Below are 19994 nucleotides of genomic sequence, written 5' to 3'. Positions count from 1 at the left end.
TCGTTCCAGCTCGCGCCTTCACCTACCCCATACACACGGCCCCTGTGCTCAGCCTTTCCTAAGCCGGCTGTGATAGCTGACTCCCACCTATTGCTCTGCACGGAATCGGGGGATCCGTCTAACCTTGTTGCCTCCCATCCCGACGCTTTTTCCTGTGATCATAACATAGAGCTAGTCTGAGTTTATATGTAATTGTCATGATTAACGCTAGAAACAAAAGCACGTGGACCCTTACCGTAAAGTCGGCCATCTTCGGTACCATAGGCACGTCCCCCGCCCACTCGGCCGGGCCCATGTGAGCCCGTGCCCAGTCTTTAGCGCGTGGATCTTGCAGCATGTTCTCCAAAGGAGGCACCTTCCCTTCTGCCGCCAGCCGACGATCCTCCTTCGCCCAAACCTTCTTCTTCCCCTCTTTCCCCGCACTCCCGAGCCTGTGCGGATACTCCCTCTTCGCGGCCAGATATTTAAATTTTTGTTCCTCTGCCAAGTAGGCAGGGTCACTCACTTGCTCCTTGAATTCTTCCCAGTCGGCCTCATCTATCGACGGCCATTTCTTCTTGACCACCTCGAAGTCCTCTTCAAGGTAATGATTTTTAGCGGTCCCTCGCCAAGTACTGATACCCTTCCGCAGTGCGGTTCGCGCAGCCCCCTTAAATTTCTCACGCCATTCGGGCGCCACTTCAAATCTCTTGAAGACGTCCTTGAAGCACTGGTCTTTCGTGACCTTATCCACCTGATGCCATTTCTTGGTGATTTTGCAATTTCGACAGGCAATGGCTGCACAGGTGGATGAGAAGGCCTTCTGTGCTTTTTCTGGCTCCTCGGGTCGTCCTCTATCTGAATGCTTGGTGACGACGTAGCAGAAGTCCCTCAAGATGTGACTCCCCCTCTTCGTCTTCTCCTTCGGCTGCGTCGAAGCCGTAGCTTGTTCCTCGGATGGCTGCCAAGTTGCATCCGCCCGTTCCTCGGGATCATCTTGTTCAACTTCTTCATCGCCAGAGTCATCATCACCGCATGAGCTTTCGTCAAATGGGTCGTGATCCCAAGACGGCTCTCCGTTGTTGTTCGGTTTCTCCAAAGCTTGATCCTTTCGAGCTAGTGCATGTTCATCTGGAGCTGGAACTTCACGAGCTGGCTCTTCACGGTTCTGGCTACTATTGTCCATTTGGAATGCCTATGCCATCAATACTATCACATTTAAGGCGGCAAATTTCGGCATAACCTAGGTAGGAAAACGAAAAAATTTGAAATGATTCAGGTACACCTATAGGTTTCCGATCGGCCAACCAATCCGTGCAAAACTCGACACACTCTTCCGCCCTGTAGCCTTCGATAATGCTGCCCTCTGGACGCGATCTGTTACGAACGTAGCGCTTCAGAAATCCATTGTATCGTTCAGGCCCATACATGTTGTGCAGGAAGGAGGGTCCTAGGCACAGGATCTCATCGCAAATGTGGATCATTAGATGCACCATGATATCGAAGAATGTGGGAGGAAAGAACATCTCAAATTCGCACATAATCTTTATTATACTGTCCTGCAGCAACCGGCATCGTCTAACGGTGATCGACTTTTGCGAGATGCTGTCAAAGAAGTCGCAAAGCTTCATGATCGTCTCCCTGACTGGCAGATCCATGAGACCTCTGATTGCGACCGGCAGTAACTGAGTGAGTATGACATGACAGTCGTGAGACTTCATGCCAGATAGCTTGTGACTCTTCATGTCAACAAAATGCTTGATGCTAGACGAGTAGTTCGATGGCACTTTAATGCCATGTAGGCACTCGCACATCCTATGCAATTCGTCTTTGTACATGTTGTAACAGGCGAGATGACATCGCGTAGTCACCGTCACGAAACCATTCTTGTCTGCTGCCGACACTTCTTCTTTGGCCCACAACTCTTTTCTGATGGACATTAGTTCCAGGTCCTTCCGTGCTTTCGGTCCGTCTTTCGTCTTCTCCGGAATGTTCATCAGCAATCCCAGTATGCTCTCGCACACATTTTTCTTGACGTGCATCACATCTATGCCGTGACGGCATTGCATAAATGGCCAGTACTCCAGGTCCCAGAATACATACCTCCTTTTCCATACCACGCCTTCAGGCTCCTTATATTTCAGGGCAGCAATCTTTCCGGGAACAACTTCATCCAGATCATTCACAATTGCTAAGATTTCTGGACCAGACTTCTCCTTTGGCCGTGTCCCGTGCTCTATCTTTCCATTGAAGTTTGACTTCTCATTCCTCCAAGGATCTTTATCATCCAACCACTTCCGGTGACCCATGTAAACAACTTTGCTTGAAGCAGGCAACCTCTCAGATGTCGTGTTTTCCTCGCACTTTGTACATGCCTTTTAGCCTTTTGTTACCTGGCATGACGTATTGCCATTTGCAGGGTAGTCATGCACGCACGTCAGCAGCGCCGCTATCATCATGAAGTAGTCCCTCCGGTTTGCGTCCCAAACGATCCTCCCAGGGTTCCAAAGTTGCTTTAGTTCATCCTTCATTAGCTGCAAGTACACATTCAGGTCAGCTCCTGGCTACTTTGGACCCTGTATGAGCATACACAGGTGGATGTACTTCTTCTTCATGATTAACCATGGAGGAAGGTCGTAGACAAACAAGATCACCGGCCATGTGCTGTGCTTGTTGTTCATGTTCCTGAAAGGATTGATTCCGACGGTGCTAAGCCTGAGCCTGATGTTCCTGGGCTCATCGCCAAAATCCAGAAATGCCCTGTCAAGCTCCCTCTACTGAGTCCCATCGGCAGGGTGTCTGAGGACCACGGGTTCCTCTACACGATACTGACCGTTGGGATCTAATACGGCTTGGGCCGGATCGTGATGGACCAAATACCTTGCGTCCTTAATGTTTTGCATCCAACACTCAAGTCAGCCACCGCATGATAGATACCAGGCAATCTTCCTCGGCCGACCCTTCTTTCCTTGTTCCCCATCTTCTTCGCCAAGAGTGCCAGCTTTTTTCTGCTTGTATCTTGGTGTTTGGCATATTGGGCATTTGTCATGGTTTTCGAACTCTCCAATGTATACCATGCAGTCGTTTACACATGAATGATATTTCACGCATTCTAATCCAAGCGGGCATGTAATATTCTTCGCCTCGTATGTACTCTTAGGCAACTTGTTTGGCTGTGGTAAAATCTCACCAAGGTAACTCAACAAGTCTGTGAAGCCCTTGTCCGGCCAGTTCGCTGCTGCCTTCAGCCTCAGAAGTTCGAGGATCACTTCCAGCACGTTATTCTCTACGCCAGCTCCATCATACAGGGGAGTGTTTGCATCATGTATCAATTTTGTAAACTTCACACATTCTACCTCATCGTCGGGGTCCTCCAGCTGTTCTCGAAGATTATTTACCATTTCGGCCATCCGACCATGCAAAGCTTCTTGATCTTCCACATTCTCCTCATCATCAAGCATCACTACATCCTCCGGATCATTTGCATGATCGTACTGCATGTCTGCATGATCGTCTTCGCCGCCATCAACCGCATCCTCACCGTGAGAAGTCCAACGCGAATAACCTTCCATAAAACCTGATGCCAGCACGTGCACCTCCACAACTCCAGGCTCATGCATAATTGTGTTTCCACAATTGCGACATGGACAACACATCTTCACAAAACCCTTCCTTCTCATATCGGCTCTCGCGAGATTGTAAAAGACCTTCCATTCGGCTAACCAAGTTGTTGTGATTCTTTTCTTGGCATACATCCAACTCCGGCATTTTGTCGATCTACATACGGAAATGCATGCAAAATTAGCAAATATCGACCCCATGCAAATCCCCGTCGGTACCAACACATGCCGGAAACAACCCGCGTTAATTAATTAATTAATTTTTCCGACACGATGGCCGGGAACACACATCTTCCCGACATGATGGCCGGGATCACATCATACGGAGAGAGAACGCAAGAGAGATGGAACAATATTAGGGATTTTTGGGTACAGAAAAAGTGAGAGAGAAATTAGGGATTTTGGGTTCAAATTAGGGGTGAAATTGGAGTGAGAGAGAGAGAGAGATCGGGAGGGAAAATGTAGGGGGAGAGAGAGAACTTGCTGGGGAGTAGAGGGAGCTCGAGCTCGAGCTCTAGAGAAGGAAAAATGAAGGGGAGGTGGCCGGCGGCCGGAGCACGCGGGGAGAGAGAAGGAGGCGCAGCCGGCTGCCAGGGAGAGAGGGGAAGCCAAGTGAGAGGCGGATCTACCTGTTTTCGGTCTCCATGGACAATTTTGGCGGAGCTCCGCCTTCGCCGGAGAAGGAGGCAGCCGCAACTGGTCGGGGAAGATGCGCAGCGCGACCAGCTGCGGCCTCTGTTGGCTATTTTATACATGTAATCATCACTGTCAGTCACCCTAAGTACGCACCGACAGCGATGAAAAGCCTAGTTCAGCGACGGACAGCGTTGTGCTGCCTGACAGCAACACGTATCCGTTTATTGTCGGTCCCGCCAAGCGTGACCGACAGCGATGCATTCCGCCAGCTATAGCGAATCATCACTGTCGGTCACTCCGTCCAACCGACAGTGATGGGTCTCCAGATCAAAATCGGCTTTCAGCCCAGGTGTCATTGCGGTCAGTCATTATCTCGCCCGGCAGTAAAGATTCATGGTTCTGTCGGACCTGTGGCGACCGACAGGAATGCACCGACAGGAATGACTCGTTCTGTAGTAGTGAGGCTATCGCAGTGAGCTTAAACATCAGTACCACTTCCCCTGCAATCAACAGCTGGAGGACAGTGTGTACTGCGGGTACTACTGTTGCTTCTTCATTATGGAGTGGGTCTCCAACTTCAAGCCTGGGTGGAAGGAGTACAAGGCTATAGAGGAGTACTGGAAGGGTCGAAGGGATCACAGGCACCTCCCTCAATGACTAGTGTATAACGTTCAGAGGGAGCTCGCCTATTTCTTAAACGAGGAGGTCGTCAAGCAAAGTGGGGATTTCCACCCACGAGCTGCGCATCTAGTTACTCGGACTCACCGAGGAGCATAGAATCAAACTATAACTTCATCGTGCGATGTAACACTAGAACCTTGTCATGTCTTGTATATATATTCTTTCTTGTAACTAATTAAAGTGAACGATGGAACATGCATGCTTTCATTTATGTTGTTAACGTAAGATGTGTTATGTACTGCCTATTCTGTGTACTTCTGTGTATTCAGTGAATTTCTGGAATACTTTGCTTATTACTGAAATAATATCAGTGTCGGTCGCGCGCCCGACACTGACGTCAAACGGGCGACCGACACTGATGTGGTATGTGTCATTAGTGTCGGGCCGTTGTGCACCCGACACTGATAATAAGCAACATCAGTGTCGGGTGGCCCGCCCGACACTGATGAGGGCCACATCACTAACATGAAGTTAGTGTCGGGCGCCCGGCCCGCCACTGATGAACGTTTTTTACCAACACTGATAAGTCTTTGTGTAGTATTGGTGGATGATGATGTGGACAACTTGGATGTATAGTTTGCAATTAGTGAGGATGTGGATGATGATATAGACATCTTGCATGATGTAAACATTAAATGCATCTTAGTGAGGAGCAACTTACATGTGATGGGGAAAATTAAAAACTGCATGCGCAATCGATCGACCGCTCCATTTATATTGCCCTTCTCCATGTGCTGCGCATCTCACTGCTAATTAAGCACTAATTAGCGGCATCCACACACGCGCGCGCGCGCACACACAGACACACAAAAAGCAAGCTCGAAGAGAGTACTGCCGCTAGCTAACCATGGAGAAGTTCTCGGTTGGGTTGGCCAAGTCGGCGGTGGAGGGGACGCTGGTGGCGGTGAGGTCGGCGATCGAAGAGGAGAGGAGGCTCAAGGTGCAGTTCACCAACGACCTGGTGTTCATCATCGACGAGTTCGAGATGATGCAGTCGTTCCTGAGAGGCACCAACTCGGGGGAACGCGTAGCAAAGAACCAACTGGTGGGCACCTGGGTCAGGAGAGTCCGCCGCCTCGCCTTCGACGTGGAAGACTGCGTGGAGTTCGTCGTCCATCTGGAAAAGTCGTCGGCCTTGGACTGGGTGAGGCGCCTGGCCTATCATTTCACCTGCAGGACGTCGCTGCTTCCCCTGGACCTGGCGGTCGCCCAGATTCAGGAGCTGAAAGCCAGGGTGGTGGATGTAAGCCAGAGGAACACCCGCTACAGCCTCCTCACCAACTTCGACGACGTCCCTGCCTCCAAGCCGGAGGAGGCCACAACCCCCTACGCCGGTGCATCATCCAACATGCTACACGATGTGTGGGAGGCCGCAGGGGAGGGTCGTCACTGGACGAGGGACCTCAAACCTTTGATCAGGGGTGGAGGCACCGACCTTGAGGTGATCTCTGTATGGGTAAGCACTCCTACTACTGAAGGAGGTGGTGGTGGTGCTGCTGCTGCTCATCATCCTGAGACGGCGTACGTTATCAGTGAGGCGTACGATGACCCAGAAATCCGCCGGGAGTTCGAAACCCGTGCCAGGGTGAAGCTGATGCATCCCTTTGACCCGGACCATTTCCTCGAGAGCCTGCTCACCCAGTTGTACTGCAACTCTTTCCATCCAAGAAAGATAGGTGCAGAGTTGGGTAAAAACTTGAAGGCAAAAGTGGCCAGGTACAACGATTACCTCATGGGGCAACTGAGCCAGCAGAAGTATCTCGTCATCCTGGAAGATGTAACCGATGTGGCAGAGTGGGATGCCATCCGAATGTTTCTGCCGGTCACTAACAATGGCAGCCGGATCGTCGTGTACACTGCGCAGCACATAGGGCTCGCACGTTTCTGCACGGGGGGGGCGTGCCGAGTATCAGAGCTCAAACGCTTCTCCAAAGGTCAATCTCTTTGTGCCTTCTCCAACGAGGTAATACGTACGTTAACCCCCATTGATCCAACAAATTAAACTACCTACGTTATGTACCTCCTTCCATGAAAATTATACCCTTTTCCTTCTGAAATAGTATAGTGAATGCTTTTTTAATTATTATTTATATGAACTAGCGCAGTGTCTTGCTGGGAAATTAGTTTCCTTAATATTTAATTTTATTCATTTAGTCCTCTACCAATCAAATACTTACAACTGAATGTGAGGATCCTGCCTGCCTCTCACTACTACAAAGCATATCATCAGTAGCATGCAGGTGGAAATCTCCATCGCGGTGGCAGTTTCACCGTCCACCACTAATTACGCGCCACCCCATTAGTGGCAGGTCCAAAAACTGCCACTGATAGTCATCTTGTTAGTGGCGGTCGACTAATGCACATCTTAATTTCCATTACATTTTAATCATATTTTTTGACTTTTTCTCAAGGATGGGTGAAAATTGTCGGCACATCTTTCCATTGCAAGGACCCTCGGCGAACCTTATATAATTCTTACTTGGATACCTCAAAATGAGTTTTGAATGAACTATCACACACTTGTAGTTCACATTTAAATTACTTTTGAGAAATAGCTAGAAATTCATTTAAATGGGCAAAAGCATCTGGAAAGCTAGAAAATACAAAATCTTTCGACACTAGCAATGAAATATGGTCTACTTTGTTCGAAAATAGGATGTGTGACATTTTGAAACATATTAATTGTACTTGCTTCACAAAATACCCCATTTTTACATTTAGAAAATGGAAAAATATTTTTTAAATACCACAAATTGGTAAACTCTTTAGAAATATTGTTTGTCATGATGACAAGAGATGCACCTCTATGCAAAAGATTAAGACTTCAGCAAAAAGAATCGTATTTTTCGATTTTTTGTAAATTAGTTATGAATTTTTTAGAATTTAGGGATACGGTTTTCAGTTGCTAAAACCGCCACCAGTGACACCCCCCCCCCCCCACTGCAGTGAGAGTTTTTGGTTCAGAACCGCCATTGGTGACCACCAATTTTCAGTTGAGAGCCTGAAAATTGCAAAATTCATAACTAATTGATAAAATATCAAAAAAATATGATTTTTATTGAAAAATTCTTCAGTTTAATTGGTTAACATGGTGAAACGGTTGTCACCATTCACACCAAAGAAAAATCCCAGATGTTCATCGCAGGTTAGAAGCTCAAAGCTTTGCTCAATACTGAGAAATATTTGAATTCAACGACATCTTCCGGGCTCCATGGATATACACCACAAAGGTTATTGCAAAATTCTGTGAACGTTATGCTTGTTTCTACTACCTTCGGATAGCAAAATGCAGACAACAAATGCACTTTAGTGCCCCGGAGTGTTCTAGTTTCCATACGAACTGCTAGCCGAAAAGCAGTCACTGGATCAATCCTATTCGATCAAAAACAGAGTGTGCAGTTAGGCGACCTCGAATTGGCCGGTCGGTGTAACCAATCACGGGCACAATCGCCCAGTCCTAGGCATTCTACTGAGTTAGATCACACATAGGCATGGTATTGGATTCCTCTGATCCCTGAACGACCCCATCATCTCCAGTAAAGCCGATGCTTTGCGCGGTGCTAGACGAAGCCATTGCTTTGTCCACGTCGTAGTAAGCAGCAGAAGAGCAGCTCCCCTCTAGCGTTCGAATAAACTGCCGCAGATCCACGCGCCAGCCCACGGTAGGATAGGACGCAACAGCTGCCTGCTCTTGTAGTGGGGTGGGGAGGTAGTGGGGAGGCCTGATTGGGAGTGGCAGTTGGGTTTTTGTGGGAAAGCTTTCGCGGTGCGTCCCTTCGCCCATCTAGCCAGCGAGCTCACATTGGTGTATTTGGCGGCGCCGGTGCCGGTGCTACGCAGCCCGTGATTTGGAATGGGGGGAATGGGTTGTGAGAGATACAAGACTGACCCCACATGTCATGCTTTTGCGCAGGCCCACATGTAAGTTAGGTCGACCGCCCCTAGTTGCCATGCCACGCATTGGCCAACATGTAAGGAAGCTAGACCCGTTAAGCCCTGCCTGCTTGCGCTCGCAGCCCCACATGTCAGAATGGCCGAATTGGCCCCACCTATCAGGCCATCCTGCGGTCCACTTGTCGGTAACAAACGGTCAAAGGGGCTTGACCGTTAGGAGGTGCTCCGTGAGGGCATTTGTGAGGAATGGCCAAAGGGGAAGGCGTAGAAGCGAGCATAGTTTTAAGGCTTGGGCAAAACTGAGCACAATTAAGGAACAAAGGGCATCGAAATAAAAGCCCTAAGTAATATATATTTCTCTCTCCTTGGCCACGCCTCCTTCGGAATTTTTTGCGGCAGTGGCCCCTGGCCAACGTTTTTTGTCAAAAATGGCCCCCTTCAAAAACTATTGCCAAAACTAGCCTGGCGGAAAGCAAAAAAAGCGACACGTGCTCCAATAACATTGGCGGAATGCACTGTAACACGTACTGTCGGTTCGCGCAGTGTTTGCGCATTTGACTTTGTGTACTGAAAAGCTCTTCCGCACGTCCTTCCACCAATGCTATCGGCGAAAAGGTCTTTCTGCCAATGGCATTGGCGGAAAGGCCACCTGCGTTTTATGGTCTTTCTGCCGGACCATTTTTGACTTTCATTCGGAAAACCGCTATTTCTATCAAAAACGCCCGCCAGAGGGCTAGTTGAGCAAAAAAAATTCCCTCCTCCGTGAATCGCCGGCTGCTGCACCCTTTGGCCTACTCCTCATATTAGAGGTAAAGACCGGCTCCTACTCGATAATACTAGTATCGGTGCGTTACAGATTGGAACTCACATCACCGGCTTCTGATTCTACATATCCTAAACAAGAACTGATCTCTCCTCTAAAGCTCCCTCGGCTGGCTTTATATAATCAGCCTGCCTAGGGTTACAAATTTATGCCGTAATTGATTCGAACTCCGCTCCTTGTGCGAGCTGACTTGGATCCGCTAGATGGAGAGGTTCCTCCGTGACGCCTGGCCCCTGATCATTGACTCCGTCTCGTGGGCCTACTCGGTTTGGGTATTGCCTCCTGTTGCCTCTCCTGTTCTTTCGTCTCCAACTATACAAAAATAACGTATTTAAATTTTTATAGCATACTCCTTTCATTCCAAAACATAACACGTCCACGCATTTTAAGGACTAACTTTGATCATCAATTACACCAACAAAATGTGAATTATAAGTTATAAAAATTATACCACTAGATTTGTATCTGAAACTAGCTAGTTTGCAATGATATAACTTTCATAATACATAATTCATATTTTGTTGTCTAACTGATGGTCAAAGCAAAATCTCAAAATGTGTGCGTGCCTTGTGTTGAAACGGAGGAAGTCTCTTATAACACATCGAATTAATTATATGCTGTCCTGCAGTTGGCAGTCCGTCGCAGTGATTTGGGTGAACTTAATTGGCAAATAACGCGTGGTGGTGTCATCTCCCTGCTTCATGCTGGTGGTCCATTCGCCGAGGCGGATGTCATCAAAGAGAGCACTAGTGGTGACCATCCATATCACATTCAAATGCTCTACAAATACATAATGCATATGCGTATAAAATTGGACATACGGCTAAGGGAAGATGTAAAGGAGAAGCAGAGTTGGGTGAATTTGAATGTGATTCGGTATCACATGAAGTCCTTTTCTGTTGGACTGCTTCTCGAGGCATTCTCTGTTGGACTGTTTCTGGGCTTTCAGCGACGTGATTTTCAAGCCAAAGATATTAAAGCAGTCGGTGGGCAGGGACACCAAGCTATAGTCCGACGGTGTCGCAGGTATCTGCGTCATTATGCCTGCCTTGTTGTTATTAATGGTCTGTCGGAAGAGTCCGAATGGGAGATGATCAAAGACACATTCTTATTATCCGGTGAGCCAATTAATAAAGGCACCAGTATCATTGTCATTACAACTGACAGGCAAGTAGCCGAACATTGTGTAGATGACCAACAGCATCGAGTCTTTTGTATGGACAAAGATGTGAAGCACAACAAGGCTCTAAACCGCTTCATCGAGGTACTTACGTAGTACCTCCGTTCCTAAATTCTTGTCGAAGTATTATATGTATCTAGACGTTTTTTAAGAATAGATACATTCATATTTTTATAAATTTGAGAGACAAGAATTTAGGAACGGAGAGAGTACTACTGTATCATTGTATTATTGTAGTTTTCCTATACTAACTTGATCCATCATCCATGGTCTCGGTAGCTTGTACAAAAGATGTTTCCGGAAGGAAGTAAAGCTTGTACTACAAAAACGTCGGTTTAATTAACAGATTGTCTTTTTGCGCATAGGTTTAGTTAATTAACAGCTACAAATAAAGTATATGTGTATCTTAATTAATTTTAATTTGTAGGATTATAAATGCTCTGAAATTGGAGGAAAGCAGCGTTCTCGTTTATTCCATGACACAGAAAGTCTATCGTACTCGAATTTTGAGTTCCAACTTATTGGTCGAGATAATGAAGTGTCTGCCCTTGAGAGACAATTACAAGATCCTGGTGTGATCTCCGTATGGGGCTCTTCTGGTTTTGGGAAATCACTGATTGTTAAAAAGGTCTACTATGGAGAAATGCGCAAGGACTTATTTGAATCACTCAGCTTTGTGGACTTGCCTGGTCGTGATCCATTCGATCTGACCGACTTCTCTTGGCAATTGCTGCTGGACTTTTATACACGTAAGCCTCGAATCAAGGAAAAGATTGTAAATTCTCTGTACAAAGGCCAGCAGGACCCGATTCAAGCGTGTTGTCGTGTTCTGCGACGAAGAAAATGCTTGGTTGTGATCGATGGTCTGCAGTTTAGAGGTGATTGGGACAAGATAAGAGATACGTTCTTTCCCCCCGATGATCAGCCTATTAAAGGATGTGTTGTTGTCATTACAAAGGATAATAGTCTCGCCAGACATTGTGTCGCTGCAGATGATCGAGTGCTGGGTGTGGAACGTCTGAGAGTGTTTCGACGTCTTCCCTTAACAGAGGTGTGTATCTTTACTCCATCGTCAATCGTACGTCTCTAATCTAAATCGTCGACCTTAATTAATAATTTGTACGCTCGTTCTGACTTAGCTAGCTGGCTAGATATACATACTATTTTAATCAGTGCACTACGTTTTCTGTATATCTTACTTGCAGTTACGTCGTCCTCAAGTCAGTTTTCTGTACCACCTTGTTGGGCGTGATAAAGAAAGTGAATGGCTTCGGTGTCTGCAGCCCGGTGTGTATTCCTTGTGGGGGGTTGCTGGTGTCGGGAAATCAGCACTCGTCAGGGATTATTGCCTTAGAAACCAGAACCTCCGACAGATTTGGGTTGATGTGCCTGATCCATTCGATCTGACGGAGTTCTCCCGGCGCTTACTTGTGGGTTATCATTCGCATGATCTTCGAACCCCAGAAATTGCAGCAGTTGCCATCATAGAAGGCCAAGACACAGTTCACGGGTGTCGCCAAATTCTGCGTGAAATAACATGCTTACTTATTATTGATGGCCTAAGATCCAAAGATGACTGGGATCTGATAAGAGCTTCCTTCTTGTCCGAGCATAATGATCATACTATGATCGTCATATCAAATGAAGCAAGTGTCGCCACACATTGTGCATCACGTGACGAGTGTAGAGTGTTCAATGTCAAAGGTTTAAAAGCTACACATTCACTTCATCTCTTCAGACAGGTGTGTTTTACACTCAGTCATATGAAATTCATTTTTTTCTCATGTTGTAATATATTGTTGGGTCCAAATATATTATTATTATATCAATAAAGTTGATCCCCACTAAAATTCATTAAATATTTACAAGCTCAACATGCAAGATGTCCATGTCACCACCAAACTCCCCACTAAGATTTGTTCACGTCATCATCGACTTCACACTAAAATTCATTTAATGTTTGCACACTCAACATGCAAAGTATCCACATCAACATCAACTAAGTTGATCCCCACAAAGATTTATTGAATGTGGGCAAACTCAACATACATAGTGTCCACGTCATCATCAACTCAACCAGCTCCTAGCATCTGCACAATCCAAGGAAAATTTTCCATCATTCTCGGCAAAAACAAATAAAATTCTTTACCTCTAGGACCATATCCATCATTCCATCTTTCATCATTCCATCAAGGAAAGCTCATAAGAAATATACAGATGTAATTCAAAATCTGAGTGATACTAAACCACCACATGTTTGTGTTTAACTTTCAAAAACATGCCTTATGCTCACATCTCAAACCAACTACCAGCATGTGATCATCCATTTATCAACATTGATTACATGAAAAATGATCCTCCAAGCTAGAATTAAGAAGCAACTCAGAGCAACACCAACATGTAGTTCAGCCTAAATATATTTATTTTTGTTTCCTTCCCAAAAGAAAATAGCCATGAGTATAAGCAAATTTGTATACCTAGAGACACATTTGCATTCTCTCTTAAATCAATCATATCATGAGTTCTAATACTCCTATAATATTTATTTGCTTAACTGCAATCTATTTTTCTTGAGGAGTTCTCTGGTGCTTGAAAATTTTCTGAACCGTCCGTTTTATAGGATCTAACGGTTAGATATTGATGGTACCTTCCCTCCCGTTCCACTGCTCGTCTTCTCCGTGAACCGTTACTCCGTCAAATCTGCTCTCACGCAGCCGCCTTCCACACCCGCGAATCCCGGCTAGACAACCAGCCTGTTGCCATGGTGGTCACGGGGTCACTGCAGACCAAACTCGTCGGCGGCGCCTGGCGCTTTCGTCGTCTCTAGACCACACGTACGGGCTCCACCTCAGCCCTCCCCCAAATCGATGGCTTACAAGGAATAGGCAGGGACACCATGGCAATCGCGGGGTCGGCGTCTTCTCCGGGCGCAGCCTCCGTTCCCTTCCAGTCGCCCAGGCGGTTAGGATAAGGCCGCACAGAAGATCTGCTGCTGGGCGCAATTCTCCGGCGGTCCTGGTGCGGGTCTGCCCCGAGGTGGCTTGCGCCGGCAGGCTGGGAGCAACGGACGACGATGGAGATGGCTGACGCCGACAGAAGGTCGTTTGGATTAGGAAGAGAGTTGGGGCTGCAACTTGATGCATCTTACCCATCGCCAAATCAATGGTGGATGGTAGGGAGGTACCAGGAGTACCGGTACCTCCGTAGAATTGCTCATTTTTCATTCATGTATGGATGGATGCATTTCCTTTTGAGGCCCGCAGCAACGCACGTGGTATCCACTAGTTTCATATATGGCGATGCCAAGAAAACAAGTGGGGATATTTTTAGAAAGCCCAAGTTTTTTCTATTTTTGAGTACAAAGACCTCAATCAATTAATTCACAAGAAGAGAATTGCCTGGTCAATTAGCGAAAAAAAGAAATAATCGTCACAACAATCCCACAATACACCCCCAAATGCAAACACTTTGTTTGGTTGGCCCTTCAAAACCGTTTCTGGACTGCTGATGGATTGGGCCCACAACCCGATCTGCCAACTTTGCCGCCATGCCCCCGAGTCAGTCACCCACCTCCTTTCCGGCTGCCGCTTTTCCAGGTGTGTTTGGAATGCTGCAAGACACTGGATAAGCCTCCCCTCGATGGCCATTGCCCCCTCTAGTGGCAACTCCTCCTTGCCCATGTTGTGGGACATTGTGTTATCCTCTTCGGGCAGGCCATCTAAAGGGGCCCGCTCGCTCACCATTCTTGTGCCCTAAGAAAATCTAGAATGGGCGCAACACCTGTATTTTTGGAACACTTCGGCGCCTCCTGCGGTGATCATTGCTTGTATCAAAGACAAGACTTTTTGCCAGGACCAACGCAGAGGCTAAGGATCTTTCTACCCTAATGTAGTGCCTCTGTTTTGGAGGGGGCCGGTTGCCCCTCACCTCTGTACATACTTCCTCCTTTATTAATATATTGGCAATTCTTTTGTCTTCCAAAAAAAAACAATATGCCAAGTCGGCCGCGTCATAATAAAAAAATGCACGGCCCACATGGCTTCCAACACACACTCTCTGTACACATCTCTGCGAAGAAGACCATCAGCCGAGGTTGCCAGCATGTGTCATCATCATCACTATATACTTTCACTATAACCAACCAAAGTCATGCCCTCGCCACAACAACCACACTTTTTTCAGAAATGGAAGCATTTATGGATCTCAATGTTGCATCCAGCGATACAACCACAGAATATCACACCCGCAGCCTCTACGCCGGAACGCACACAACCAACAAGAACTGAACAAACTTATGACAATGAAAGAAAATGAACAACTCTAAGCAGCCCCCAAGGTGGAGACTAGACCGCCAGCTATGGTGGGTAAAAATATCCCTAACAGCTTGCTCCAACCTATTGCACTCCATCAAAGCCAGTTGGCGGTCCACCGACTTGAGAATTATAGACCACATATGGAGCCAGAGCGTGCAAGAATGCAAAACCTGAATAGGAGAAGTTAAATTATTTGTATTGAAAACATTATCTTTCATGTAAAGTCAAATTGCCCAACATAAAGCTGCAGCCCCGAACATAAGAAATCCGCTCAATCTTTTATTAACACCCTGTAAGCTAGACCCAAACAAATGAGCAACAACACCAGGAGGATAAAGATTAGAAGTTATTTAGACCATTGACCACACAATCGAGAGACACGACACCGAAAAATGTGTATAATAGTCTCATCCTAATGACAAAAACTACACTTTGGGCTACCCTTCGAGTTATGCTTTAATAGGTTGTCTTTAGTAAGAGTGACAACCGCCACAATAACAAAAGTAATTTTTTTATTTTAAGAGGAGCCTTTAGTGTCCATGTCTTTTGGTTGGATATCGATATATCAGCATGGACCAAGGCGGTTCATTCATTTGATCGAAAACAAACCGTTGGGGGGGGGGGGGGGTGAAGATTTCACTGAAACTCATCCCATCCACAAGATAGGTTCGTTGTAGTAAGGTGCGCGAGGAGGTCGGTCGAAAAGTCACCAGTTTAAGTCTAGCAAGACTTCGTCTGAAGGGCAGTACATTTGATGGAAAAGAAGCGAGAACATGTGCGAAGGTATCATGTTTATTACGAACAATGAGGAATAATGATGGATATTGATCTCGAAGGGGCCACTCACCAAGCCATGAAAAAAAGAATTCACGAAACAAATTGGACCGACGGTAGAAGGTGAATATTGGAGCATAAAGATCTTTTATGTAAAAAAAAAGGAAGTAAAAAGGTGGAGGCTAATTTATCTGGCAAGTCTTGGGCTATATTTAGGACGAAATGGACAAAAAAAATCATATAATTCCAGAGTCAATTTTGTTTCACCATCTTGGTCAACCTTTAATCTTAGCATGGCTTGGTACACAACAACTAATGTCACACTACTGCATAAGCAGATAAACATTAAAAAATTGTATCAGTTGACAGGCAACGTATCCAGTGAAAACTCTCATTTAGTGCAACTTGCAAACTATTTCGTGAGCTATTGGATTAAAAATGCTCAGATCAAAGGTGAAAGTCCCACCAGCCAATGAAACGGACTTTTGCACATAACCCTCTACCATTGAGTTTAAGTGTACAAAACTGGATCAGGGATATCGCATCATATATCATTTGGATGATTTGTATAGTCCGATTCGGAACATGGATGGTGCAGATCATCCGGATGGATCTGATATATCTCATGATTTTTACTTTGAGTGGTGATGATGGTTATAAAATTCGTTTGCAGCTCACTTTTCACATATATTTTCATTTGCATTTGTGAATACAATCTTTCAATTAAGTCATATTTGTGATGTATTGGTCATGCGTGCATTCCACATTTGAGTTTTTTTTTCCTTTAAAATTTATTTCATGTCCCGATACCCATTTTGGAAGTAATTTTAATAGACGTGCGCAGTTAACTTGGTATATCACTTGCAAATTGAGCATTTATGTAACTCGAAATTTCTTATTTCAGATAGCTTGGGACGCCGGCAAGGATCAGTTGACTACCGAAGAGAGGGAATTTTCAGAAGCTATCTTGGCCAAGTGTGGCGGACTTCCCAAAGTAATAGTTGCTATAGGTGAATATGCCTCGGAAAGAATTGCTTCCCTGTTCTATTTCCAGGCCTTGACTAGACTATCAACAGAAATACATCATGACTTTATGGGCAAGTTGGAGATGGACTCGAGATTCCATAGTTTAAGAGGTCTATTTTGTTGGATGCAGTCCTACTTCGATGCTTGCTCGGATGAACTCAAGCCATGCATCTTCTATCTCTTAGTCTTCCTGAACATCAGACGAAGGCGTATGCTGAGGCGATGGATCGCCGAGGGTTATTCCGCAGAGGACAATGCGGAAATGTTGTTTGATCAGTTTGTGGACTTGAGCATAATTCAAAAGCAGGAGACACCAAGCAGCGGCAGAAATATGTACCAAGTCAATGGTTTCTTCCTTGAATATATCAAGTCAAGGCCAATGGAAGATAACCTTGTCTTCGTACTGGAAGAGCATTATTGCAGCCCCAACACACAACACACGATACAACACCTTGCTATAATGAGCAGCTGGGACAGAGACCAGATAGTATTTGAAAGCATGGACTTGACACGGCTGAGGTCTTTGACTATGTTTGGGGAGTGGATGTCATTCTTCATCTCTGCTGATACCAAGATGAGACTGCTTCGTGTGCTTGATCTGGAGAACACGACTTCTGGTGTAACAGATGATGACCTCGAGCAGATCCTGAAGCTATTGCGTCGTCTCAAGTTTCTTTCCCTAAGAGGATGCCGAGATATCAACCGTCTGCCGGATTCTTTGGGTTGCTTGAGGCAGCTGCAGACTCTGGATGTCAGACACACCAAAATACGCATGCTGCCCCGTGCTATCATCAAGCTAGTGAAGCTGCAGTATCTTCGTGCTGGCACCACCACTCATAAATCATCGGATGAAGGCGTACTACCAGCAGCAGATGAGGATGGCTGTACATCGATATGTAGCCAGACACCAGCATCAAGGCAAGGCGATGACAGTGATGACGCGAGCTCAAGCCTGCAGATAGCATTCGGAGATGGTGATGTCGCGAGCACAAGCCTGCAGATAGCATCCGAAGGAGATGGTGATGTCGCGAGCACAAGCCTGCAGATAGCATCCGAAGGAGATGGTGATGGCACGAGCACAAGACTGCAGATAGCATCCGGAGGAGATGGTGGTGGCACGAGCACAAGCCAGCAAGCCGCTGCAGACGGTGGTGTCGCGAGCACAAGCCAGCAAGCAGACAAGGTCCTGACAGCAGCGCCACGCAGCTGGACCAGGGCACGTGATCTGGTGGTGTTGTGCAGGAAGAAGCTGCGCAGACGGCGACGATCACATGCCGATGATGGCAGTGTTGTTGAGGTTGCTCTGGGCGCTGCAAAGGAGATGGGGAAGCTGAACGCCCTACATACCCTCGGTGTTGTGCATGTTGGCAATGGTGCTGCTGGAAAGGCATTCTTGGTGGAGCTCAAGAAGCTAACCCAGTTGCGCAAGCTCGCGGTGTCCGGCATCAACCGGAAAAACTGGCACAAGTTATATTCTGCCGTCTCGGGTCACCTCCATTACCTCGAGTCCTTGTCAGTGCGAATCGACAAGGCAGCAGAAGCAGCTAGTTTCTTTTCGGATGAAATCTTCACCAAAGACGTACCGAATGGCTTGCCCAAGAGCCTAAAGAGCCTTAAGCTGTACGCGGAGGACGGGAAAGGGAACGTACACGTATCCCCGGTCCTGATCAAGCAGCTTGGCAATCTCACAAAGTTCAACTTCGAGTTGACGGTATCAACGCAACAGGACATAGACAGCCTTCTGGAAGTGCCAAGTCATACGGGTAACCTGTTTCATCATCTTTATGTCAAGCCCATTCAAGATGGGCAGCTCTGTTATGCTCCGTGGCGTCCGTCAGATTCAGATTGGGTATTGTTCAGCAAAGTCAAAGTCGTCGAGATTGATTGCGGCAGCTACAGGTCAGAGATATTTCTTGGAGAATGGGTACCACCAAAGGCTGAGGTGCTGGTGGTTCACTGCTCTAGTGCTGAGTCGTCTTTGGAGCTTTCTGGGCTAGAAGAGTTAGATTGCGTCAAGGAAGGGGACCTCAAGGAAGTGCGGCTCAAGGGTTCCTACAGCGAAGCTCTCAAGCAACACTTGCAGAAGAAACTTGACGAGCTCGAGGATCCTCGTTGGGGGGACAGACCTGAGTTGAAGACTTGAAGTTGAAGCTTGATGATGACCATCAATCAAAGTCTAGCTGTCCTGCGTGCTGACAGACACGTTAATTCAAGCTAGTTTCTTCTCACCGCGTGCAAAGCAATGTTATCATCCGGCGTGTTTGTAGTTGTACTGCTATTTGAACTTTTTATTTTATTTTCTTAAAAATCAATACCTTTCACACTATGCATTGACAGTTAACTCCTTTGATTCAAAGGAAATTCTTAGGATTTTTGGAGGATTTGAAACCTTTGGAAAAATTTCTTTGTTGGTCGTTTGATTCATGGGAATAGAATCCTTAGGAATCTTCCCTATGGATTCATTTGCACTCTATTTTGGAGGAAAATTTCCATCCACTCAAACCTCATTTTACAAATCCTTTGTTTTTCCTGTGGTGTGTCAAACACACTTGATGTTAATTCCCGTAGTCTTTAATTCCTGTAGTATTCATGAGTACGTGTCACTCTAATCCTGCGTTTTTCCTATTCCTGTATTTTATAAATACTGCGAATCAAAGAGACCCACGTGTACAATGGGGTGACGTCAGCCTTTTCTTAACGCCGTCACGAAGGACAATTACTGATGTGGAAGAGAGAGATGTGAAGAAAGGCATAGGACATGTACAATGGTTGATAAGACTGTCTTAGGTGTTCCACGTCATTTTGAGAAGACAAAAAAACATGTTGTACAATGGGTTATCTCTTAGCGTTATATCTTAAAAATTAATGCATAGATGAATAAAATTAGCTAAATAAATGCTAAGAAAAGGTGATCTAGTACAATGAGAATTTTGCCTTTTCTTTACCTTATCATTTTTGTGAAGAGATCATCTCTTAATTAAGAGAAGGTTTGGGTTTTTTCTTCGTTTCTCTCTCATCCACATCAGTTTTTATCCTATGTGACATCGTTAAGAAAAGGTTGATGTCAC

General features: G+C 46.1%; 1 protein-coding gene across 2 annotated transcripts; it reads left to right on the top strand.

Moving 5' to 3' along the window:
- Positions 1-5689: 5689 nt before the first annotated feature.
- On the top strand, positions 5690-19316 carry LOC100829248. Of its 2 annotated transcripts, XM_024462948.1 has the most exons (5): positions 5690-6879; positions 10262-10897; positions 11241-11864; positions 12019-12555; positions 16805-19316. In XM_024462948.1, exons 1-5 carry the CDS (start codon positions 5764-5766, stop codon positions 19067-19069), a joined length of 5178 nt encoding a protein of 1725 aa, XP_024318716.1. In that variant the 5' UTR covers positions 5690-5763; the 3' UTR covers positions 19070-19316. The 2 variants fall into 2 exon arrangements, with proteins under 2 accessions (XP_024318716.1, XP_024318717.1); XM_024462949.1 differs by lacking the exon at positions 10262-10897.
- The last annotated feature ends 678 nt before the right edge of the window (positions 19317-19994 follow it).

The sequence above is a fragment of the Brachypodium distachyon genome, chromosome 4, assembly GCF_000005505.3.
Source record: "Brachypodium distachyon strain Bd21 chromosome 4, Brachypodium_distachyon_v3.0, whole genome shotgun sequence".
NCBI lineage: Eukaryota > Viridiplantae > Streptophyta > Magnoliopsida > Poales > Poaceae > Brachypodium > Brachypodium distachyon.
This window is presented reverse-complemented; position numbering and strand designations above follow the sequence as displayed.